Source organism: Rhinichthys klamathensis, unplaced genomic scaffold, assembly GCF_029890125.1.
Source record: "Rhinichthys klamathensis goyatoka isolate OS25496 unplaced genomic scaffold, OSU_Roscu_1.1 h1tg000695l_1, whole genome shotgun sequence".
Taxonomy (NCBI): Eukaryota; Metazoa; Chordata; class Actinopteri; order Cypriniformes; family Leuciscidae; genus Rhinichthys; species Rhinichthys klamathensis.
Genome location: NW_026607121.1, coordinates 408,894 through 435,760, shown reverse-complemented (window position 1 = coordinate 435,760; position 26,867 = coordinate 408,894). Strand labels below are relative to the sequence as shown.

The 26,867-nt window shown below is 40.9% G+C and overlaps 1 protein-coding gene across 4 annotated transcripts in view; it reads right to left on the bottom strand.

Annotated features, from left to right (window-relative positions):
• Window positions 1-26,867, bottom strand: part of LOC130076858 (protein phosphatase 3 catalytic subunit alpha) — a 145,378-nt gene that overhangs the window by 28,407 nt on the left and 90,104 nt on the right. For all 4 annotated transcript variants that reach the window (XM_056242132.1, XM_056242134.1, XM_056242133.1 and 1 more), the window contains exons 3-7: window positions 9,180-9,304; window positions 8,882-8,993; window positions 8,303-8,448; window positions 5,550-5,689; window positions 570-647 (exon numbers count right to left, since the gene is read on the bottom strand). In XM_056242132.1, the coding sequence (XP_056098107.1) occupies window positions 570-647; window positions 5,550-5,689; window positions 8,303-8,448; window positions 8,882-8,993; window positions 9,180-9,304 (601 nt within the window). The remainder of the gene's footprint in view (window positions 1-569; window positions 648-5,549; window positions 5,690-8,302; window positions 8,449-8,881; window positions 8,994-9,179; window positions 9,305-26,867) is intronic.

The window sequence follows — 26,867 nt, the reverse complement described above, 5'->3', positions numbered from 1 at the left end:
TAGTGTCTACTAATCAGCATGTAACTTCTATTGGTGTTGCTCTAATTTTCACCACCCTGCTGCTATAATCAGGGACCAAGAGACTGGCAGAGTACAGTCTAGTCAAACAACGACTCCAGCATAATCAATGAACATGCTGAAAGCTCTAACACTCTGACTCAACAAAATTGGACAGCAAGACCAAAGCAAACAGGCCCATTCTCAGCTGGAAAAGCTAGGCTAGTCCCATAATACGGTCTATTCATAAGATTTCCATCAGGTAAAATCACAAACATGCTTTGTTATCGCTGGATGGCAACTTAAAAATGTGTGGGCAATATGCATCAATCTCAGCTTGAATGCAGTGTTGTGTTGTGAGAATCACAACACCAACAAGTTCATCTTCCTTTTATAGTCAATATGTTCATTCAATTGTCACAGCAGAGCATAAACTCATTCAGGGGACCATAATTAACCACATCTTATAAAAGAACATTTCAAAATGCAATGTTTGCATCTCTCCAGTCTCTCAAATCTAACCAGATGCTACTAAAAACAACCTAAGATGTATGCTTTTGTGCCAGACTTACCCAGCATCCTGTGCTTCATGGGCTCGGATGACAGATAATAAGTTGTTGTGTTGTAGAAAGTCACACACAGCAGGATAACTACAAGAATGAGGAATAAGGAAAACGAGTTGTAAAATACAGCATAAATGTAAATGGACTTGGCTTCTAGTTTTAGTTCTGGGGTGCAATTTCATTTAAAAATGTTTAAGATACAAGAACACCGTCATCATACTACTGTAGCAGTAAGGAAATCCCTTAATACTCATCTTTGATCACCAAAATTACATATTAAAAAAAAAATTCTTCATGACTTAAAATAGCTTGAATGTAACTACACCCTTGCTTCATTTAGTACACAGATCCATGAATATGCAAATTAGCTCTGCCTCCACTCAATCACATGAGCTTGGGATACCTGATCCACTCAGTCAACTTTACTTTAGTAAATGCTACACAATGGCAAGCGGAAACTATGGGTTAATTCAGCCATATATGTTTGAACCAGAAACTGATTCAGAAGACGTGGAAGAGTTATTTATACAGGGTCGTCTGCAAGTCAAAGTATCAGAATGGTAATGCATTTTATGTATCGCTCTCTATAATGTCGGAAACATTTTTGCTTGACTACATTATCAAACAGCTAATAATGTGTTGCTACTGTTACACAAACAATGTTCCCGTTCGCCATCTCAGTCTGCCTTCTAAAAATTCTAAATGCCATCTTAGAATGCAGTGGAGAAAGGCATATAGTTCATTATAACATTTTAATATGCATAATATACATAATTCCCCTGCTTTATTGCTAAATGTACAAGATTTTTCATATCAACAGAAAAATACCGGGATAACCTGGCTTCACTTGAGACTCCCCTGCTTCGCAGCTTAGGTTAGCATGATATGCTAAAGCCCACCCGCATGTTGATGGGATTGGTTACAACATATTTGTGATGTCAAGAACAAGGGCGGTTTCAAACCACATTTTTGAGACTGTCTTTGGTTCACTGCAGTATTAAGGAGAAAATACTCAGCAATGGAGTTGACATGAATTTGCACATGGTTTGTCTTAGCATATTAAAAACACCACACAGACATATAAACCACATTAAAAACTTGATTTTCACCACAGGGAATCTTTAAGCCTTTGTGAGTGATCTGAAATAAACATTTTGTCATATGATCACTCTTGCATCTCATCTGGACAAAGTATTGTATGCTCACGTGACATTGCCATGCTGCGCTGTCACAAAAACTTTGAATATGGTTTTAAGCTATGCAGTTTAAAAACAGGTGATTTTACTAAAGCACATTAAGCAGCAAAAGAGAACTCATTAGTATGTGCATGCTCTGTCTGAGAGATGGTTTATGAGCGCACACACCTGAAACGTGCACACATAAAAAAATGCTAGTATTTTTTTTTTGTGATATTCATATTTAAAGCAAACAACAACAAAAAAAACGTGCATATCTTTGCCTCAACAGGGGATGTTCTTGGATAACTGGACTCTCTGTACTTGGTTGGATACCACATTTTTTATTAACTGTTACAACTATCCCAACCCCAAGCAGCCATAACTTAGCTAACTGTTTTAACATGTGGATTTCATGTTAGCAAGAATTTAAAGCATCAAATTAAACTAGAGAAACGGCCACTTCTGGTTTTGCAAGTCAAATAATTGTATCTAAAATACAATGATTGCTAGGCAAAAAATAATCTTGATAATTTTTTTTTAACTTTCTTTCCAGAAAATCCGTTTTTCGGTCTTACAATCTACAATGTTCCTCACAGTCACATGCCACTTATCCTGTAAGTTCAAAAAGGTGACGGTGAATGCATGCTACTCTTGGTTACACTTTATTTTAAGGTGACAAAGTTACATTGTGGGCAGCACTGTGGCTCAGTGGTTAGTGTTGCAAGAAGGTCCCCAGTTCGAGCCCCGGCTGAGCCAGAAGTCCTTTCTGTGTGGAGTTTGCATGTTCTCCCCGTGTCAGCGTGGGTTTCCTCCGGGTACTCCAGAGACATGCAGGTGAATTGGACAGTCAAAATTGCCTGTGTGTGATTGTGTGTGTGAGAGCCCTATGATGGACTGGCCATCTGTCCAGGGTACTTTCCCCTGTCTCTGGCCTAAGAAACTGGGATAGACTCCAGCCCTATGACTAGAAAGGTTGTATAAGGAATAGAGAGAGAGTTACATTGTACTTACTCAAATAAGTACTGAATAATATTAATTAACTACATGTACTTACTATAGAGTTGTGTTTAGGGTTAGTTACTTGTAATTATCCATAATTTACTGTTATTACTATAGTAAGTACATGTAGTAATGTGTAACTACGTCATCTTAAAATAGGGTTACACTTTATTTTAAGGTGTCCTTGTTACTAGAGATGCACCGATTGATCGGCTGGTGACCGGAATTGGCCGATTTTCACGTGATCGGCCATGATTGACGACCGGCCGGTCAGTCTAACATATACCGATTTTCCTGCCGTCGAGCAGGAGCAGCGGTGAAGCGCGGGTTTCGGCGCAGAGTCTATTTTTGCTGCGCTGCTCACGCTCAATTAAAGTGAAAGCACACTTTTGATGGAATATGATTTCACACAAAAGTGCCCAAAATGCACAGAATTGGCATGTCTGGTGTGTTTTAACAAGAACTGGAGTATATGTCAGAAAAGAAAATGAATTTTCTTTTTGAAATGAACAAATTTTTCTAGTTGGATATTGGATGTGAAAAGAAGAAAATGGTTCTTCCATAACACTGCACTTTAGATGTGTGTGAATTTCCCACACTAGGAGTAATTTATATAGTCCTATTTTATAGTGATTACTGTTCAAAAATGTTCTATGCAAAATGTTCTACTAAAGAAAAGAGAGAAAATAAATATTTGTGTGTGCTGTAAAGTGGTTAGAAAAAATGAAATCGGAATCGGCTAAAATCGGTATCGGCAGGTCAAACTCTGAAAAATCGGAAATCGGAATCGGCCTAGAAAATTGTAATCGGTGCATCTCTACTTGTTACAGTTTAATTATACATTTAATATTAATTAACTACATGTACTTACTATAGGGTTAGGAAAATGGGTTGGTTTAGGGTTAGTTGAATGTAATTATGCATAATTTATAGTTATTACTACAGTAACTATATGTAACATCTGTAACAAAGACACTGTAAAATAAAGTGTTACCATAAAGTGTTAGCCACCCCTTTTCTGACTTGTCAAACTACCAGTGTTACAACTGACCCTGTGTTAAAACGCTCCCCTTATATCGTGAGATATATTGTTGCCGTGAAATAAAATTGCTCATATCGTGATATTAGGTTTTGGTCATATCGCCCACCCCTAATCTGATCTAATGTAATTTCTCAAAGAGGGCACTGTAATAACATCTGAGCAGTTAACAGGACCTTTCAAACCCATTGTCCCTTGTCTTGGTCAATGATATATTTGACTGAATTACCCTTGCGACCCAACTAAAATGTTATTCTGAGGTTACAGTGCGTGCATAATTATTAAGCAATATTCTGATCAAATATTTAAAGTACATTTTACTAATTCCAAACCACATCAATCTTAATAACTACCATTCATTTTGTATATAATCATTTATAAGTGATATATAATTGTTAACGAGGGCTGAAAGTGAAAAACGCTTACGCAATGAGCATTTCGCTGTCCAATGATCATGCCTTAATTTTACAATTTATTTAAGTATTGCATGGTCGTTTCATAAGTTGACTTTTCAGTGCGAGTTAAATATATTGTGTTTTTTATGAGGTGTTTTTTATGTTAAGCGCTCATCAACATTTACATATAGCCTATTAATGATCGTATACAATATTAATAGTAATTATTAAGATTGATGTGGCTTTTAATTGCTAAAATGTGCTTGGAAAAAATATGATCAGAACATAATATGATCAGAATATCAACTTGGCTAATAATTATGCAAGCACTGTATATTAATGAATAAACTGCCAACAGAACTGCAACCAGACCATCTAAAAAAACACACATAAGACACATTTTTTCCAACATTTGTTGTCAGGGTCCAAATCAGAGCTGATGTGTGTACATCAGATGTAAGAATTAAACCTGCTATTCTTCTCTTGCATTTACCGCTTGCGATCGCCAACTAAAGGTCATATCAAGCTTTCAAGTCCTATTTACACCTATTGAAATAACACAGTCTCATCCCAAGACGTCATTTGACTGACGCTTTTGACCATACGTCAACATCCGACGTTTTAGGGTACCCTTTAACGTCAGTTAAGTGACGATCCTAGGGCGTCATCTAACTGACGCTTTACCTTTAGCGTCAGTTAGATGACGCGGGTAGGTTTAGGTCTGGGGTAGGGTTAGGATTAGATAGCGTCATCTAACTGACGTTAAAGGGTACCCTAAAACGTCGGATGTTGACGTATGGTCAAAAGCGTCAGTCATATGACGTCTTAGGATGAGACTGGGCTGATTGAAACTATGTAGCCTATTGAAATCTGACCTCATATCATCTGATACAATAACTATTTTTCTATCAACAGAGACAGTGATATTTCCATCAGTCCTTCCGTTGGAGAAGCTGCCTGATAACTGAATTCACACAACCAATTTCATTCTGCTACCATTCTATAGCATGCAGGCGCATGACATCCTCCTTATTGAGACAAATGCAACACACAGCATAAATCATCTTTATTTAACAGTCACTAGAGATTCAAACAATACATCACCACTGGATAATGGTTCTTACTTCTTATATGCGTGTGATATGGAGGTTTTCAGAAAGACGTAGAGGAGGCAGGAAATATCTAAATATACCCAATCTTTTTAATCTAACTGGCATGTCAATTCACTAATTTATCTCATTGTGCAATTTGCTCACATAGCACACTATAAGAATTATTACAATGAATCTCATGTCTAGGAATGCATAATATTTAATGTTAAAAGATGTTTTTTTTTGTAAAGTGCTTTCTGGTTTCCTCTTTGAAGTGCTTTTGGTACCTGTAGAAATAGGAGCAGCCTCTCACTGTGTTGTGTGTGAAATGTTCCTGGGTCTTCTCGTTCCCAAAGTCCTCTAGCGGGTCCGACCAAAGCAAGTCACACATTGGTCCATATGCGGGAGGCTCTTTGAATCTGTCTAACTGGAAAAGGTAAATACACTATATACTACAGAGTACTCCCGAGTTAGATAAAGCATCATTATTAACAGAAAAAAAAACAATCAGAATAGAATAGATAAAATCTGTATATTGTGGACCCTTTTTTAATTACTATATGGCCACATAAGAAAAACATAGCATTTTGCAAGATTAAAGAGTCCAAACCCATTTTACCAAAGTTTTATCTGATTTAGGGCCAGATAAACAGGGCAAATTAGCGTGACAGTGCAATTCCAAAACAGCGCCGATGGGAGTGGAAAGTTCTGCGCATGATCTACTGAAATTAGCGTGTGGTTTAATGGGTGGTAAATAATGGCACAAATACCAGTAAATTGTCAAGCGCAAACCTTAGTAAATCACCTTGCGTCATGATTGATTTAAATACTCTCCTCCCATAAATTTTGCGTCTCAAAGGGAAACTCATATAATAATGATATATAATTTTTCACTGTGTGTCTTTAGTAAATCCTGACAGTAGTTTTTTATTGCCAAAAGAAGGTTTGCGCTGGCGCAAGCTCTTAGTAAATCCGACCCTTATGCTTTAAATATATACTATAGAGGTATTGCTGTTGGACTAAGGCTAACATACTGCCAGTCACTGCCAATGCAAAGTTAATCTTTTTCTACAAAGCTAATACGTCCTTTTTGATAACAGCTTGGGCATCTAATAAAAGATGCCACTGCATAAACTACATAAGCAGTGGAACAAATTGTTCTAAATAATCCTCAGATTAAAACTAAACTGAATTAAGAGCTCAGTGTAGATGATAAGAACTGAATTGGTTAAGGACTTCCCCCTAATCATCAGAGCCTTGGATCTCAGTCATGATAGCAGCTGGGCTTTTACTAAATCACCTTATATTTTTGTAGTTACTTTTCTAATAGTATTTATTTTTTCACTTAGCAAGGGAATGGGGAGGGAAAGGTACAAATGTTGCTCCTACTGATAAAATTCATATTTAAGAGAAAGAAACACAATATAATGGCTTTTTAAACGAGGACATTTAATAGAGAGAAGGACATTTACTAAGGAAAAATACTTTAGAGAGGTAGGGAGCAGTAACCTGGTCATTTTGAAAGTTTATTCTCCATAGGAAACAGATTATTGAAATCAGAATTACATTACAGTCAGTGATGAAAATAACAAATATCAGATTCATCATTTGTGCTCTGAACTGCAGGACCCTGAATATAATGTTTTTTTTTTTTAAATGGCCTCTTTGTGGAAATGAACATGATTAATACTGTATCTTTTAGCTAGAGACTGATCATGTGTTAAAGGGTTAGTTCACCCCAAAATGAAAATTCTGTCAGTAATTACTCTCCCTCATGTTGTTCCAACCCCGTAAGACTTTCGTTCATCTTCGGAACACAAATTAAGATATTTTTGATGAAATCTGAGAGCTGGATCACTCCTCCATAGGCTTCTTAAGGGATCGAAACTTGCCGGCCCAGAAAAGTTAAAGACATCGTTAAAATAGTCCGAGTGACTACAGTGGCTCAATCTTAAGTTTATCAAGCGACGAGAATACTTTTTGTGCGCAAAAAAACAAACAAAAATAACGACTTTATTCAACTATTCATTTCCTTCTCTGTTGGTTCTGTGTTTTTACAGTGGCTCAACTATAAGTTTATCAAGCGACGAGACTACTTTTTGTGCGAAAAACCCCCCATAAATAACAACTTTATTCGACTATTCCATTACTTCCTTGTGGGCCTTGAGACGAGAGTTGAAGAGATTTCCAGAACGCATGCGCGAGAACTGAGAAGAGGACGTTCTTCTTCTACTACTTCTTGTTCAGTTCTCGCGCATGCGTCGTGGAAATCTCTTGAACTCTCGTCTCAGGCCCACAAGGAAGTAATGGAATAGTCAAATAAAGTCCTTATTTATGTTGTTTTTTTCGCACAAAAAGTATTCTCGTCGCTTGATAAACTTATAGTTGAGCCACTGTAGGCACATGGAATATTTAAACATTTTCTTTAATGACTTTCTGGGCCGTCAAGTTTCATTCCCTTAGGCAGCCTATGTAGCAGTGATCCACCTCTCAGATTTAATAAAAAATATCTTCATTTGTGTTCCGAAGATGAACGAAGGTCTTACGGGGTTGGTACAGCATGGGGGTGAGTAATTAATGACTTAATTTTCATTTTTGGGTGAACTAACCCTTTAAGATTGAGCCACTGTAGTCACTTGGACTATTTTAACGATGTCTTTAATGACTTTTGGGCCGGCAAGTTTCGATCTCTTAAGAAGCCTTTGGAGGAGTGATCCAGCTTTCAGATTTAATAAAAAATATCTTAATTTGTGTTCCGAAGATGAACGAAAGTCTTACGGGGTTGGAACAACATGAGGGTGAGTAATTACTGACAGAATTTTCATTTTGGGGTGAACTAACCCTTTAAGGTCTAAAATGAGAGTTAATAATGTTAGAGTCTAATGTAGAGACTAATAAGTAGGAATGTTTTTTTCTTGATGATCACTTTACTTGCACATACAATAACATGTAGCACTCCAAAGCACTGGTGATAATAGAATAATAAATCAAAGGCTGGTTCGTTAAACAGAGAAATGACACTAGTTTGTTATATACATACTTTCCTGATGTCATCAAGGTTTGTGATTTCAGGTGACAGTCCTCCGTGCACACACAGGAATTGCTGGTTCATGAGCGCTGCCAGGGGAAGACAGTCAAAAGCATCCATACACGCATCATACACCCGCTCCGAATACTTAATTCTACCTGTCAAGAGATGAAGGAGGAACGACCAGTTGAGATGGAAGGAAAAGAAAATGACCACACATTAACACACACTCTCACTCTTAGATGGAAAGTCTTAAAAAAGCCATCCAAACACTTAAAAAAACAAAAAACAAAAAAACAGAGCTTTAAAATTAGGTAAAGGCTTTTTGGTCCAGTCCAAAAACAATTGTTTTTACATGTGTAAACATTAAGATGAGCCAATAAAATGTCTGAATTCAAATACTGAGCTGGGAAGTGGCTTTACTTCTAACTAGAAATCCCAGAAAATAGATGGTAGTATATAATCTGTGACCAGACCCAGCTCCCATTTATTTTTCTTATGGATGACAGTTTACTTAAGTTTTATATTGCAAAATGCAACAGTCAAAGTGTTATGTACTATGGTTATCGATGATGTGGCAGTCATACTTACATTCCTGTTTAAAAGTGAAATACTCAGTTAAATGTCTACATTCGTGGTTCCCACGCAGCAAAAAAAGTGTTTTGGGGTAAAGGATTTTTAAGGCCCATAGGTACAGCACACACTATGGACACAAAAAAACAAAAACAAGAGTAAAACAAAATGATTAGATTTAAAAGTACATATACAACTGAAGCGGATTAAATCTGAAAACAATTAGACAGATTTGGGTCAATGTTTTTTAATTATTAAAAATTAATAGAATGTATGAAGTGCATTATTTAGTGTTCAGATAATAGCTGTGACTTACTTCAATACTGAAATATCCTCTGTCCACATAATCACCCAGAAAAAGGTATCGTGTGCTGGCTGGAGACCCTCCTACTTCAAAGAGCTTCATCAAGTCAAAGAACTGCCCATGAATGTCTCCACAAACTAGAGGAAACATACACAAACAGTTATTCTCTGTTCATTTCTATCATTATTAGCGTTATTTCATCATCATTATTAGTGCTGTGCTGAGTCTGACACAATTATGCACATATTGTGAAGCGTCTGTACGTTAGTACAGTACTTACATTAGCTGACAAAACCATGAATAAAACATTAGTTGATAAAACATAATACAGATTTGTGCACAATACCACTAACCCTTACAGTACTGGGCACATTACTAAACATTTTCTTCCCGTGTCAGGACTTGGAACAGGCACAGTAGACATCCATCCTGTTTCTGAACAACACTGCTGCAGGCTTTTTAAATAAAATGCGTCACCTGGCCCCCTGTTGTATGAATAATAAATAAATATCTACTGTGTGGGCTGAAAGACAGCTTTGTGTAAAAACATGTGTGCTGGCCCCTGGTAATATATCCAGTAACATAGTTTTGACATCCTAATAGAGCAGGTGGAGAGAGGAGAAAGGCTTGCTGGTGTGAGCTCTGGAACCACAGAGAAAAGAAAGTTTAAATCCCTCCTGGGGACCTCACTTTGACCACTGCTGCTCTGCCCTAAAGCAAGGCAATAACACTTCATCTCAGCCAGCAGTGGCTGTGTTTGTGTGACTTTCCACCCTCCAGACCACTCTCACTATATAAAAAACAGATCTGCTATGCACCTGTCCAAAGCACTGAAGAGGATTTATTTTACAGTGTTTGTATTTAAAATAGGTTTTATCTAAATATTTAAAAGTATAACAAATTTTTAATATATACAAATATTAAACAATTATTATTATTATTATTAACAACTGCCACATGGAGGATAAAACAAATACTGTGTGAGTAAAGTAAATAAATGAGGAGTTATGTATATTTCCTGTCACAAAATGGGCAAAGAAATCTCGTAATCTGATTCAAACAATAATACAGTTTATGTGATGTTTTATTAAAAGCTATGTCATCCCTAGCAATATAAAACACATGATAATGAAAAGTAAACATAAAATGACATCATCTGGTTTCAATTAGAGTATTACTTTAGTCAATTAAAGGTTGACCATTTAAGGATATTTGCCTGGTAGTTTCACATCCTCTTTGCATCAAAACACTCAGTGGACTACATCACACAAGTTTAACCCATACCCATGCCAAGTGAACTAAAAGGAAATGTTTTATATTCTGAGATCAAAAAGGCTAAATTGAAAACAAGATACTTGTTGAGTCAATTTCCAAGTGTTTCTTTAAGATAATATACAGTCTGATTTGTTGGTATTCTTCATTGGCAATCATTTAAGCTTACAAAATTACATGTGTGAAATCAGCCTCAAGACAATAGCGTGCAACAGCCATCACTGTGACTGACGTAACATACTGTCACGGAGAGACACTGAGATATCATTTCTCCATGGTAACTGAGCAGAAAGCTGGGTTCTGTTACCTTGTCAATTTGGAATGCAAATGTTATTAAGAAAACTGTCTTTCGCCTTCATACAACCAATCAGTATTTCCACTCTTCTTGTCAAAATGTCCATATCAAATTACTAGATCTCAGTCTGCAGATACAGGCTCCATCGACACTTTGTGCTATCCTGATTACACTAGGGCCAGTGCTAAAGTCATTTTGTTTACATGTCAATATTAGTCATTCCTTCTTTATTTCCTATTCATAGGAATGTAATGCATTTTATAAAGAGTGCTTCCTCAATTATGCTTAATGTCATTTGCTTGAACATGCAAATTCACGACTCATTTAGGGATCTTGCATTTAAAGTATTTCATGCTACTGCAATGAGAGCTGAGAGCTTATGTAGGCCTTTTTGGCAACTCATACAAACAGTTATCAATTATGATATTTTGTGGACCAAGATCAAATTCTTTTTTTCCCCCTTTTCCCCCCAACAAGCACCACTACTACAGTAGCTGTAGTTTCCAGGGGTTGGAATATATTGGGTCTTCTACTCGGTGATGGAATATTCTTGAAAAAGTCTATCCACCATATCACCAAAATGTAATCACCACCTCTTGTTAGAATAACCAGTTGGGTAACACGTTACAACTGTTCTTCTCAGCAGTACAACTGTGTGATTTTGACATGATTGCCAGAACTAACACATAAACTGAAATCCTAAATTTAATTGGCACAGAGTACAGGTACATTGTGAACTGATTTTAGGGATATTCCAGATTTTGATTGCCACAATGCATCTTGCACATTTCACAACACTAAATGAAATAACCAGTGAGTGGAGCTAAAAGCATGTTCAGATTCAAAATGTGAATCCTGCATTTTTTATTATTATGTTGGTTGTTGTATGTACCACGGCAGTTTGGGAATGAAATGTCCGGTTAGTGGTGCTAAAAGGTAAATGATCTATCATGTTTGAAAATAATGTTGCACTTACACTACACTCCACGCGACAGTAACACACTACACTTCAGTTACGACAGTCACACGGTAAAACTCTCTCCAAAATGTTAGTGAGGTATAGATATTCTACACTGATCAAGAAAAAAAGTAGGGTGAATTGCCATAAAGTGGGACACTGCCTAATGTGGGACACCTAAGATCTAGTGTTGATCTACAAATACATGAATGCCAGTGAAACTATGGGTTAGCCAAAGCTGTGGTGTCATGTGAACAAATCACACAACCTCTCAAATGTCAAGTCCTAAATGAGGATGGAGCAATCATCAAAAAGGAAGCAATTTGTGTGAAGACCACCTAAAGGTCAGTGACATAGAGTTTTGAAAAACTTGATATTAAGGGCACAAAAAATGTCTTTATAATAAGGAGTATACATTAATTATTATAGAGTATACATAAACAAAACAAACCTGCTACTTTTTGGCCTAATGTGCTTATGAAATGTTTGTCCATCAAAAAAAAAAAAAAAATAGTATAACTTTGTGTCAAGACTATATATTTTGATCAAATTTCCTACTGTCCCACTTGTGTGGGTCCGAAAAGTGGGACAGTATGGCTAGCCTTATGTGGGACAGTACTTCAGTCAGTCAAAAATGTGTGGTGGGGCATGGTTTGTGGGACAAAAATGGTTATTTACAGGGTTTTAGTGTTGTTATGCAATATTAGAATGATGCTGTTACCGCAGATGTTTAAAGGGTTAGTTCACCCAAGGGGGTAATCCATCAGCCGGAAGTTGAAGCTGCCTCTGGGGGCCGCCATTGTAGCTGGCTATTACCTGCTGTTAGCATCCCATTGACTCCCATTCATTTTGGCGTCAATTTGACAGTGAATAACTTTACATCTGAGGCGTCCAAAGACTCCATTTGTCCATTATTTATTTCTAAAGAAACACGACAATGTATAAAAGGCTCCATTACTTTGTATCTTACGTTATGGCCCCGTAGAAGCCATTCTTGTAAAAATAGGCTAACGATTGCGTCATAACCACGAGACGCTCTGTCGCACAGTAGAGAAATTACCGTACAGACAGAAGTAGAAGCTCGTAGGCAATCGTTTACTGTCTATGAGGCAATCGGGTGGACATGGAGGCATAAAGTCAAGGGAGAAGCTCATAGATAGAGAGTTCATAAAAGCAACGGGACAAAATATTTCAACAACAGATTTGTTTCAGATTTCAATTCAGATTTGTCCCGGCACAGCTACTAGATGGTCAGAACGGTTGCTCACGTGACAACTACGTCGTCAAGCTCAGTTTGAGCCTGCGCAGAACGCTTGGCTATCAGGAAGTGAGTGCCCATGTTGGGCTTCAACTCTCTCCGTTGAAATCAACGGGGTCGCTGTGTCCATTTCTTTTACTGTCTATGAGTTCACCCAAAAATGAAAATTCTTTCAGTAATTACTCACCCACATGTTGTTCCAACCCCTTAAGACTTTTGTTCATCTTCGGAACACAATTTTTTTTTTTTTTTTTGTTAACACATTTTTTTTTTTATTTGTTTGTTGTTAAGTAAAATGAACTAGAGAACAGTTACAAATTCTGACTGTGCATTTAACTCTTTTCCTATCTACATTAACATAACATAGGCCTATGATAACAGTTGCTTAAAGTGTTACATGTGTGTCCTGTGTTTCCCCCATTCTTTGTGTATTTGGTTCCGTCCTGTTTCTATTTTCCCGCTCCTCGTTTGTGTTCAGTCCCTTCACCTGTGTCTAGTTACTTTGCCCCAGCTGTGTCTTGTTTCCATGATCTGTTCACTGTGTATTTAAGTCCTGTGTTTCAGCCGGTTCCTTGTATGTCGTTGTCGTTTCATGCTTGGTTGTTCCGTTGATGTTTTCTCAGAATCCTGTATAAGGTTATTCTAGTTTATTTAATAAAACGGCTGCATTCCGAGCCTGCTTCCTTGCCTGCTTCAACCAGCCCGTGACAGAACGACAGACCTTAACTGAAGAATCGACCATTACAGCAGCAGTATTGGCATCTTCCTCTACCTTCAAGATCCCACCGACCTACTCCTCAGCTTCTCCCAGAATCACCGTCCGATCGAGACTTACATCGAGGAATTCCTCCACCTCGCCCATCAGGTGTCTTGGAAAGAGGCAGCCCTCAAGCACTCCTTTTGGATGGGTCTGGACGATCCACTCTTTGGGCAATTTCCAGCTACTGCCACCACATGTTCCCTGAGGGAATATATATCGACAACATCCTGTGGGTGAGTGGATCGTCCTACACCGTTGACGTAGTCCCAGATCTCCCTTCGGTTCCTGTCTCCCCACTGTGTCCTGTGTCTCGTCCCGTCGAGACCAGCCCAGCCAAGCTTCACCTCGACATACCTGAGCTAATTCCAGCCAGAGACCGTCCAGCCAGAGACCGTCGCCTGCCCGCCAGAGTCTGAGCATGTGTTGTCTGCCCTGCCAGAGACTGTTCATGCTGCATTTGAGTCTGCTCTGGAAGACACAGCGCTCATTGTGGTGTCCGTGGCTGTTTTGTGTGTGTGGGCCGCACACACATCAGCTACAGCCTCTGAACCCAGCCCAGTCCAGCCTGCGCTTCACGTCAGCCACGCCGAATCTGCGCTTCACGTCAGCCACGCCGAGCCTGCGCTTCACGTCAGCCACGCCGAGCCTGCGCTTCACGTCAGCCACGCCGAACCTGCGCTTCATGTCAGCCACGCCGAGCCTGAGCTTCAAGTCAGCCCTGCAGAGCCATCTCCGCTGGTCCCGTCCAGCCCTACAGAGCCTTCTCCGCTGGTCCCGTCCAGCCCTACAGATCCTTCTCCGCTCTACAGAGCCTTCTCCGCTGGTCCCGTCCAGCCCTACAGAGCCTTCTCCGCTGGTCCCGTCCAGCCCTACAGAGCCTTCTCCGCTGGTCCCGTCCAGCCCTACAGAGCCTTCTCCGCTGGTCCCGTCCAGTCCTACAGAGCCTTCTCCGCTGGTCCAGCCCTACAGAGCCTTCTCCGCTGGTCCCGTTCAGTCCTCCCAAGCCTGTCCTTGAGCACGTCCCGGAGCCTGTCACTCTCCCCAAGAAAATTTTGGGGGGGGGGGGGGGATATAGGACTCCGCCCTGGCCACCTGAAGGGGTGTCTCCGCCCTGGCCACCTGAAGGGGCGTCTCCGCCCTGGCCACCTGAAGGGGCGTCTCCACCCTGGCCGCCAGCACGTCCTGCTCCGCCCTGGAGGCTTCCTGCTCCGTTTGGCCTCACTCCCGTCAGCCTCCAGGGCGCCCCCCCCCCCCCCTAATTGATGTTCTACGGCGCGAGGTCGCGCCTTTTTGGGAGGGGGCGTAATGTTACATGTGTGTCCTGTTTCCCCCGTTCTTTGTGTATTTAGTTCAGACCTGTTTCTATTTTCCCGCTCCTCGTTTGTGTTCAGTCCCTTCACCTGTGTCTAGTTACTTTGCCCCAGCTGTGTCTTGTTTCCATGATCTGTTCACTGTGTATTTAAGTCCTGTGTTTCAGTCTGTTCCTTGTCTGTCGTTGTCGCTTCCTGCTTGGTTGTTCCGTTGATGTTTCCTCAGTATCCTGTATAAGGTTATTCTAGTTTATTTAATAAAACTGCTGCATTCCGAGCCTGCTTCAACCAGCCCGTGACATAAAGCTGCAGTCCATAGTTTTTCCTCTTTGTCGCCAGATCTGTTCGAAATCTGCAATTGCAGTTATTCACGGAATTGTCAACTTTACGTGGGTTGTGCCTCGGCACCGCACAGCACGGATGAATCCAATGTTTTGAGGAGAATGTGCAGCTGTCAGTCACCGCGCCGGTGTGGATACTGTCATTTGGAATCACAGATTCTACTTTTTGGAAGTATGACCAACATAAGAATTTTCCCCGGAAAATGTCATCTGAACAAGTAAGTAACATCCACTTTTGTTCTGACCAACTAAGGGAAAAAAAGCATTGCAGTAAATCGCGCTGATTAAATCTAACGATCGCTTATCATATCACGTCAAACCGTGCAAATTATACTTTGTTCTCAATTTGTTAAAGTTAACAACATCAGCATTGCATGACTACATTTAATGCCCTTCCGATATTTATCCTCGTTTTCGCATGGGCCGGTTGCAGTCTCTTTTTTTTCTGTAGCCACTCTGAAGTTCAAAGTCTTTTGCATTTTACAACGGGTGAATCTCCAATTGTCACTGATCGTTTTAACCTTTCTGGATCCGCCATCAAATTGCTAAGTTTAATTATATCAAGTGCTGTGAGAAAAGGCTATAAATCTCCACATCCAGCATCCTCACACGCAATATAGCCTACTAGCCGAAACTCCTTCTTTATGTGTACAGATGTGCTGTAATGACGCAAAGACATGCTCGAATTTCTCGCGGAAATCCACCAGTACCACTGGAATTAAAAACATTATTACAAGCTGTTTTGAATCGAGCTAAGGCAAGCAGATAGTTTTGAACACTGGCAGGTTATGTACTTGCTCAAATTTATGATAATTTTGTAACCCAAAAAAGTTACGGACTGCAGCTTTAATCTCTTTATAATAAATGAATCAAAATTGTATTATTTGTCTGATTATGTTAAATTATCCATGTTTCATCCATAAATAAACATGAATCGTGATTAGATCTTAAAATTGTTTGTATGCACATCTCACGCACAAGTTTGTGCGTATGCATGCTTAGTGAATGAGACCCAGTGTTTTTTATACGTTTTCATATCTGAATAATAACAAAAAATGGGGCACAAGAGACCTCCGCCATCAGCTCCATGACATATGCTGTCATTTGAATACAAATTGGACACTTGTTCGATTTTTTAAACTTTAATCCACAAATGTATTTGTCTGCACACAAGCAAATGTCTGTGTATGTGTGTTGCTTTCCCCTGTGACCAGGAGAGTAGAACAGTCAAATGTCTTGTGGAATCGACCAATTAGCATCTGTTGAAGAGAATGTGGCAGGAAGCAATTAGGCAGACTTATGAGACTCCAGAGACGACATTATCTGTAGTGAATCTGCCTTCCTCAGTCTAGCTGTCCGTAAACATGTCCTTTAACAGAAAGACTCTTTAAAGAGGCTTGATGTCAGCAAATTGTGACTCACACATCTGAATAAAATTCAGTGAAATTTTGTTAAGGTGCAGTCATTCACAGGAGAATGACTATTATAAAATTTCTGCCAATAAAAAAATAAATTGTCAGTTTTTCAGAAGTAACAAAAGTATAGCATTGTTTGCGCATAAGTACATGCGTAAAGGGACAGTGTCTGAAATGTAAATATGACTAATGCATTTGTAAAACAAATAAACAATTAAATATTTTTGTTCAAAATAGTTATTACTGTATATAGGGTACAATCTTAGAGGAAAACCGTTCAATATATTTATTGTGTCAATAGTTATTGACAATGCCATTAACATAATAAGTGCTGAGAATAAATGTTTGTTTTTTTAAGTTTGAAGTTTTTCCAAACCAACATCCTCAAATTCTTACTTTCTCTCATATACACTCCAAGGCCAAAACATACATTTACCTCACTCACAATGTTTGTCAAACCAGTGGTTACCATCACCATGGAAACATTGCTTATTGGCATGGAAACGGCCAACCAATGAATTCCGCCGAGCAGTGCAACTTTTTGCATTCACGCTTTACATTATCTCCGTACTGCTGTTTAGAAAGGCTACAGTTGAGTTTTTATAATGCTTTATATAAGAGTGCATGGATAGTACAAAAAGAGCTTGTCTATAAACTCACTCAAAAAGACTGAAATCTCCAGCTGTAAATGAGATGTTTTGGACAGATAAAAAGTGATATTCATCCCATGGCAGAGGTAATATCCGATGCCGATCAATGTTTCACCCTTTGTTGCTTTGTCTAGTTAAAGGAAAGAAAAGCCATAAAAGGATAGATGTGCATCCTTGTATTAGTCTGGTAAAAGTGTAATGTTAAGGCATAGCATGAAAGCACAAGCAGCAAACATATTATAATTGAGAAAACCACTGAAAAAGATTGGTACTGAAATGCACATATTCTCAGAGTGCTGCAGTTTGTGTAATACACATTGTCAAGGCAGAGTTAAGTGCACACACTCATACTAACATACAAAGCAGGAGTCACAACCAGATCCTACATGAGATTAGGGAGTGGGAGTACATGAGAGGGAAGCGGAGAGATTGTTCTGACTGCACAACTATCAGCAGGCCAGAATGTGGGTGAAACACATTACACAACACAGACCCACTTGCTTTAGCCCACATGAGGCCATTGCAGGGGTGCGCACACACACACACACATGCACACACACACACACACATGCACACACGTGTGTGCGCACACTCTCCATAGGCGTAAATATTTTTTATACTTAGCTAATTAATGTTTTTTATCCCCTAACCTTTCCATTACAGAAAACTTTCTGCATTAAAAAAACACACAAAAAAACTTTTTAGTATGTTTTTAAGCCATTTGGTTTACGAGGACACAGTAAGTAAGTGTTATTATGACATCTGCATAAATAAACAAGCAATAAATAAACACACTTTCCAACTTATAATCTAAAGAGAATTTCATGAACAATGTTGTTGAAATATTTCTGGATTAAAATATCCAAAAATCACTAAAATGGTGATATATATTTTGTTGACTTGTAAACTTACATTATCTCAAATGTTAACAACAATGTTAAATCCAGAGAAATCAGCTATTTTAACCAGTCTAACGACCCGTGTCATTGCGTCGCCTGTCAATGACGTCATATCCGCGCTACCCTTGATTTCCGTAGAAACCATGGAAACACCAAAGATGCTTTAATATATTATGTGTTTTATTAGACAGATGTTTGGATACCTTTATCAAGAAAGAAAAAAACTAACCATTGTTATATAGCTCAACTTATATACTGTAGGTTAGTCTTATTGTTTGAATCTCTTGTTTTCTTGATTTAGGCATGTCTTTACCATGCCTCAGAGACAACACTATTTTGTCAAGTGGCTAACATAGCAAAATTTGTAGTAACAGTAATACAGCATTTTCTCCACCATACAATATATTTTTAAATGAATTGCATGCCATTTAGCAACACAAGTCATCCAGCATTTATTAATATGATATTCTAATATCGATCTAGCTTACTGCAGTGTGCAACAAGTCTCATAGCAACCACCGAGCGAATGAACAGTAATGTTATAACATAACTTTCAACACACTTACATGTTTTTTTAGTATGACTATTTTGACCAAGTAAAACAAGGCTGCGTTACCCCACAATTTATTTTTGCCAGATAAAGTGACCTGTATGAGTAGTAATTCAGCACTTGTTGCTGTTTTATTAGGGCCTGTTTACACCTGGTAACTTCATGGGTTTTCTGTGATCGGATAGCTATCCGGCCGTGAAAAGACCAGGTGTAAATGCCCTCCGAAACGCTTTCGAGACAGATTTAAATCCGATCGCAAAAAACACTTCAGGAGATGGTCTGAGACACATTCCAGACGAAACTGGACAAGTGTAAATGCATCTGGTTGTTTAAACCACATATGTAAATATACTTTACCCAAAATGTTAAAAAATAAATGAGTGAGAGCGTGTTATAGGCTATTTGACATGTTATAGCCAGATATGACGGTACTACTCTTCAGCAGATGTGTATGTGCTGTGTATCTCTTTTTTCAAATGAATCAAAAAGTAAGTCGCAGATGCTGAAAACATCTTCATTAATCATCTTCATTAAAAGTAGTGAGACTAATTGATCTTACCAGTGCTGTTGCCGCTCTCTCCCTCCTATTGCGGTCTTTGATCTTGAATTTAGCTGATGATAAATGAAATGCAGCTCATATCTGTTGCTTTCGCTGACCGGAACTCTGTTAAATTTACATATTATATTTGTTTTGAGGAGACACATTTATTTGGGCAAGTATAAAATGGAACCGTTTTAACAAATCAGATCAGTAAAAAACGCATGAGTACAATGAGGCGGACATTAAACGTAACCTTAATCGAAAATAAACAAACAACAAAACAAAACAAAAGGAGCGGGAGCGGCCGACTGTGTTAATTAAAGGGTTAGTTCAACCCCAAATGAAAATTCTGTCAGTAATTACTCACCCTCATTTTGTTCCAACCCCGTAAGACTTTCGTTCATCTTCGGAACGCAAATTAAGATATTTTTTATTAAATCTGAGAGCTGGATCAATCCTCCGTAGGCTTCTTAAGGGATTGAAACTTGTCGGCCCAGAAAAGTTAAAGACATTGTTAAATAGTCTGAGTGACTACAGTGGCTTTAAGTTTATCAAGCGACGAGAATACTTTTTGTGCGCGAAAAACAAACAAAAATATCGACTTAATTCAACTATTAATTTCCTTCTCTGTGGACCTCGAGATAGTTCACGTAGTGTAACTGCGCAGCGCTTCTAGGTTGTACGTCACACGCATCACACACATGACCAGCGTCGGCCAATAGTGAACCTACGTGTGACGTGCAACCCAGAAGCGCTGCGCTGTTACACTACGTGAACATCTCGATACATTATATTTTACAAGGGTTTTGCAGCTCAATGTAAGGTTTAAAACCTAAAATTAAAACAGGAACATCTGATTAGTGTAGTCTCAGAGGTTATGATGGGAGATTATCCCAGTCAGGTGTCTCTCATGAAACACATAGGTGCATTATATTATTGCCTTCATATACAACCATTAGTACAGTATTAACAGCGCTGCTCATTGGATATTGGACAACAAAAAAAACATTTTGGAAACCTCAGGATAACTTGAATTGCTTTTTGAACCAAATTAGATCATTCAAATGACTGAGATCCTTCCCAACATGCATATATAAAAATGTAACATGAATATGAATATGAAGGTCTGGCTCCTAAAAGCCCAGAAATATTCTTAGTTTCAGCCATCTTTAGCAGCTTCAGTACTAACATCCATTCATGTGTCATTTCCACTAACACACCATTAATTATGGGAGACATCATTTAACAAGGCCCATTTGGTGTCTCTAGACGGCCTGAGAAGGTTGACTTAATATTAAGTTGATACTTCCATTACAGCAACCAAAACATTTAAGATACAACAGTTAGGTCCAGTGAAAGGGCACTTTAAAGTCCAGATGCACTGCGGCTGAACTCTTTTTAGCAGAGATAGAGAACACCTTTCTAGCTTCTAATCTGGAGGAGTGATTTGGGAAGAACATGTCATTGATAAATATAGACTTAGTGGCGGTGTTTGTAGTTTCCTTAGCAGTTTGCCATCCTTATCTCAAGCCATGCTGAGGAGATCATACATATAAATGTGTCTTCCTAACATAAATATGACTGGTGTTTATAGAAGTGTTTACAGTCTGGAAGCTTGTAAACCAGATTATATATATATATACATGGCCGTGGCCAAAGGTAATGTCTGACCTACGAAAATTGGCTTCTCGCACTTTATTCAAATTTTATAAATTATTAAATATTTATGAAAATAGCCAGATGGAAGGACCTGTCCTCTGCAACCAAGGAGGATATTGTTAACTCTGGCCCAGCAGTGCACAACACAACAAAATTTAAAAAGCAAACATAAGTTCACAAGACAACGGAATTAAGCCACAACATAACGGAATCAAACCACAACATAACATAAACAAGCCACAACATAAGGGAAACAAGCCACAAAACAACAAAATCAAGCCACAACTCAACGGAAATGCTCCGACCACTAGGGGACTCTCGGAGCGTGGTAAAGTTAGTTTTGGGTTCAATATTCTTTCTTTTTTTATATTAAAATAATAATAATAATAAGGGAATACAAAGTCATACAAAAACACTTGTATCTATAAAACAATGCAATCTAAATTCTGTATCTTATATCAAAAATCAATAAAAAAATACAATTATCCTTTTCAACTGCTGAGATGTCTTAAAAGCTTTACAATTGTTCTTTACTAAGGTTAGAGAGTCATAAAACAAACTTTAAGTCAGTTGAAAATAGTCTACCATTTGGTACAGTTAACATACGCTTTGCCTTATGTATATGATATTTCCCAAATATATATATATATATTTTTTAATTTTCATTATATTATTAATTTCCAATAAACCAGTATTAAAATCTATAAACAATACTATTATATCAGTTATAGTGACACACTTGTAGAACAACTCAAAAAGAAACAAAGCAACTTGGGAACAAAATAAACAACTGAAAAATAAATGTAGGCTAGATTGTTTGTTTCCTCTTTACAAAAACAGCATAATGGCGAAAACTTCTGGAGTAAAGCCAAAGCTCATTGTCAAAAGCACCATCTATAGATATCAAAAGGATTTAGCATTTCCAATTTATGTATTAAATTATTATTATTAGGTATATGCCTACTTTTATTCTTAAACTGATATTATAAATCATTAGGCCTGCAATAATTTCATAGCACATCACCGCATAACCGACGCACTGCGACAATAATAAAAGATTAGATAGATTAGCTTACTACTCATTGAAAATTATTTAAAAACATTTAGGTCGATTATACAATGAATTATAGGCCTATAATTAAAATTATTAACAGTCTATAATATGTCCAAACACTGCAATAATCAGTGGGGGAGACCATGGATACATGGTGTTCAAATACATGGTGTTCCTTTGTTCCAACCTACCCCACTACCAGAGTAGGTTGTAACACATGCTGGGGTAAGTTGTAACAATAGACAAAAGAAGTAAAAATCGATGCCATACCATATGATATTGTTCAAAAAGAGATTTATTGAAATAAAAGAACAATGTCTCTCTCTCTCAATAACAGACTATGTCCGACTATGTCCGTGTGTGTGTGTGTGTGTGCGTGTGCGTGTGTGTGTGTGTGTGTGTGTGCGTGTGTGTGTGTGTGTGTGTAAATTAATCTTCTAAACAAACGTACTTAATGGTATACTTAATAAACACCACTACAATGTACCAGATTAAAGAACATCTTTGTACATCTTTAAGACTAACAAAAAATAACATGTCAATGTGTGTGTGACTGTGTGTCTATGCTTAATCAGAGTCACAGTGCTGACAGATGAATGATGCTGGTAACCGTGGAGTGCAGGCTTGATGGGCCCAGAAACTGCATAGGGTGCATTTCACCCAAACCTTCTTTGGCTTTGAGTTGTTAAATTGCTCCATGCAAACCACTTTATTTAAAACACTGGCAGAGACACCTCTGTCAGTGCTTCTTTCCCATGCCCTAGTTATTCTTTAAAAACATTAAAATCAAGAAAATTATTAGTTATATTCTTAGCAAGGAGATGGTTGTAACACTTTTTAAATAAGTGTTACAACCCACCCCACCCCACTCATGTCATCCAATGTTTAGCTAGCTGTATTAGCATAGTGCTTTGAAATTACCAGGGGGGGAAATGCATCACATATTGCCTAAGCAACTACTATTTAATCTAATATAAGTCATACAATTTTATCTGCAATAGTACAGATACTAAACAAAATATAGTATTGGTCAAAATTTTTACTTTTTGACCTCAAAATCAGTTTTTTTTTTATATATATATATATATATATATATATATATATATTCTGCATGTGCCTGTTGTCTTACGAGAGGTTCTCCCGTATTGCGTAAGTTTAGCTTACACTACGGGTAAAGTTAATCTTTGCTCGAGATATTGAAGCCAAAATCATCCTTAATTTTGTATATATTGTCAACGCAGTGCAGCAGCTGCAGACCTAGAGCAGGCTGTCTAGCGTGCCCATTGGCTGCCTTGCGGCAACTGCAGCAGCCTACCAGTGAGCCTGGCGTGACGTCACGCCCAATGGTGGCGCTTCGCGCCCACTACGCATCACAGCCCGCGCAAGGGGGTGTGGCTTAGCGTATAAAAGCGGGGCTCAGAGGCTGCTTCCCTGATTTTCATCTCTTCAGCAAAGCTCTTCATTCCGCTGGATCCGAGAGAAGCCACCGCCGTTGAAACCAGCGACTGCCAGCAGAGGAAAGCGCCTGAGGAAGCCGGTCGACTTCTCACCGCCTTCAGCCTTCCGTGCCAGCAACGCTATCCGGCGACAAATATCCTTTTCTGCTCTTGTCACTGTTTTTACTGTGTCTGTGTGTCCTCGCCGCTGCGACACACACTTTTACTAAAAGAGCGCGAGCGTTCTTTTAAGAATGCCTCGCACGTTCTGTGGCTCGTGCCGAGCCCCGCTCAGCGCCGGAGACCGCCATGTGATCTGCGCTCTCTGTCTGGGCCAGGACCACGCAGCCCTCGCATTTTCGTCGGGAGGCTGCATCCACTGCGAAGAGCTGCCTATGGCGACCCTGCGGGCTCGTCTGGAGCTCTTCAGCGCTGAAGCTGTCACTCCGCCCTCCATTTCACCGCGCAAGAAAAAGCGCTGTGCTCAGAGGATGCCGGAGCCCGACGCGGAGGACAAACACTCGCCGGACCGGCTCCCTCGAGTGTCTCTCTCGCCTTCCCCACCCCCTCTCACCGACGTGCAGATGCCGGCTTCCGCCCTCACAGCCGTTGCTTCAGAGGACGAGGCGGACAGGGGCACCGCGGGCGACAGCTGTTCTATCCTGGCCTCGGACAGCGAGGAATGGCCTGGATCTCTCCACTTCTCCTCTGCTTCCATCCAGGAGTACGGACGGACACGTTCGGGTGTGGATGCCGAGCTGATGCGTCTCCTGGTGAAGGCCGTCGACCGCCTCGGCCTCGAGTGGTCACCGCCCAAGGAACCCGCGCTTAACCGCCTGGACGGCTGTTTTCTTCAGCGCCACCATCAGCCACCGGCTTCAAGGCCTGCTCCTTTTCTGCCGGAGCTCCACGCCGAACTGTCTAAATCATGGAATGCACCTTTCTCCGCGAGGCTCCACACCAGCGTCTCCGCGACGCTCTCCCACGTGGATGGCGCCGCGGAGAAGGGGGTGTCTCCATCCCCCAAGTGGAAGAAGCAGCCTCCTCTGGATGGCGCTCAAAGTCTGCGCTCCCCTCAAAAGCCTGCAGGACCACGTCAGCTCTCGTCGGCCGCGCCTTCTCCGCCGCCGGACAGGCTGCTTCCGCCCTGCACTCTATGGCCGTTCTGCAGATCCTGCAAGCCGACCTCCTCCGCGAATGGGACGAGAAGGGCTCGGATCCAGCTGCAATTGCTGATCTAAGGAGCGCGACGGAGCTTTCCCTCCGCGCCACAAAGACCGCAGCTCAGGCCATCGGCAGATCCATGGCTGCGCTAACCGTCACAGAGAGGCACCTCTGGTTGACGCTCGCAGACATGAGGGAGTCTGACCGTGCCACCTTCCTCAACGCGCCGCTCTCCCCCACCGGTCTCTTCGGCCCAGCGGTCAACGACATCGTGGATCGCTTCTCCGAAGCACAGAAATCCTCGCAGGCCATGAATTTGTGTCTGCCAGGATGCTCTAGCTCAGCCACAGGCCGCTCACGTGACAAGCCGCCTGCTAGAAGCTCCCCTCAGCATCCAGCCAAGCCTGCCGCCTCGCAGCGTCGACAGGGCGGCCGCCCTAGATCGCGCTCGGACAGCCGCCACAGGCCGCCTCCCCCGCGGGGACCCCGGCCGAGGATTGTGCTGAAACCCGAGAAAACGAAGCCCTCCTAACACCAAGGGAGAAAAGACGGTTAAGTCCCACTGCGGCCGGACCACCGTCGAAATGCCACGCCTTGTCAGTCCCCCCACAGAGGGCTACTGCAGGAGATTATTTAGCAGCCAACGAGCCGGCTATAATGCCCTCTCGCCTGCACACAAACGCTGTTTTTAAGGCGACTCACAGAAATCTCATAAAGAGTGTATTTTCTGTTTATCCGGCTCACGCCGCTGGTGTTTTAAGTGTAGGAAATGTGCCCACGTCCCAGTGTTCACCCCTACACACAAGCACTCAAAAACATGTGTCCCTCAGGCCCACAGAGCCCACTCTCATAAAGCTGGCAAATGCCACTCGAGTGTTAGATGTAAACATCGCGCCCGCGAACTCGCGCTCGCGTCCATCTCATGCCCACTCTGTCACACGGCCATTTCAACCTCAAGTAGGTCAGGTTATGAGTGTAAGTCACGTGCCCGCTCACAAGCGCTCACTCTTACTAACAGACACACTGTCTCCGGCGCTGCTCGCGCGTCACAGAATGTTCATGGCACGCTCCCCGTTCGCAGTAACCGGGTCGCCTCATTTAAAACAGCCTGTTGCTGTCAGCGAGCCGCCGCATACAGACACCCATATGAGTCTGGCTGCGATTGTAAGTCACGTGCCCGCTCAGAAAACGTTCCCCGCTCAAAGTAACCGGGACGTCACATATGAAACAGCGTGCCATCGCTGTTAGCGAGCCGCCGTGTTTAAGCACTCATACCGGTCCGACTGCGAATGTATGCTGGGAGCTCGCTCACGAGCGCTCGCGTGTGCTATCAGTCGCTCCGCCTCAAGCGCCGCTCGCACGTCAGAAAGCCATTGTAAAACGCTCCCCATTCAATGTAATCGGGTCGTTACGTGCGAACCAGCCCAAAGCGGCTGTCAGCTTCGCCCAAGCACCGAGGGCGCACGCGCCGCGCCCACATCTCCGTTTCAGTTCCCGAAGCCCACAGTGTGTGGCGACTGGAACCCGGAGACCATTCTCCCCCTGGCCACACATGCACAAGCATGGGAAGCCATTCCAGGGGTTTCAGAGTGGGTGCTAAGCAAAATAAGACAGGGCTATGCACTACAGTTCGCTCGCTGTCCCCTGCGTTTTCACGCTCGGACCGAGTCGACAGTGAGCGCGAAAGTACCATATCTACTCCGCGCAGAAATAGCCAAACTGCTGTGCAAATGAGCTATAGAACCGGTAATGCCTTCTCTGAGCGAGTCAGGCTTTTACAGCCGTTATTTTCTCGTACCGAAGAAGGGCGGAGGCCTGAGGCCTATATTAGATCTGAGATTTTTGAACAAAGCTCTCATGAGGAGATTCAAAATGATTACAACCAGGCAGATCCTCGCGCAAATTCGCCCGAGGGACTGGTTTATATCTCTCGATCTGAAAGACGTGTATTTTCAGATACAGATTATACCCCGTCACAGGCCATTCTTGAGATTCGCCTTCGACGACCAGGTATATCAGTACACCGTCCTCCCGTTCGGCCTGTCCCTGGCACCCCGTACATTTACGAAGTGCATGGACACGGCGCTCGCCCCCCTCAGATGTCAGGGTGTGCGAATTCTGAACTACTTGGACGATTG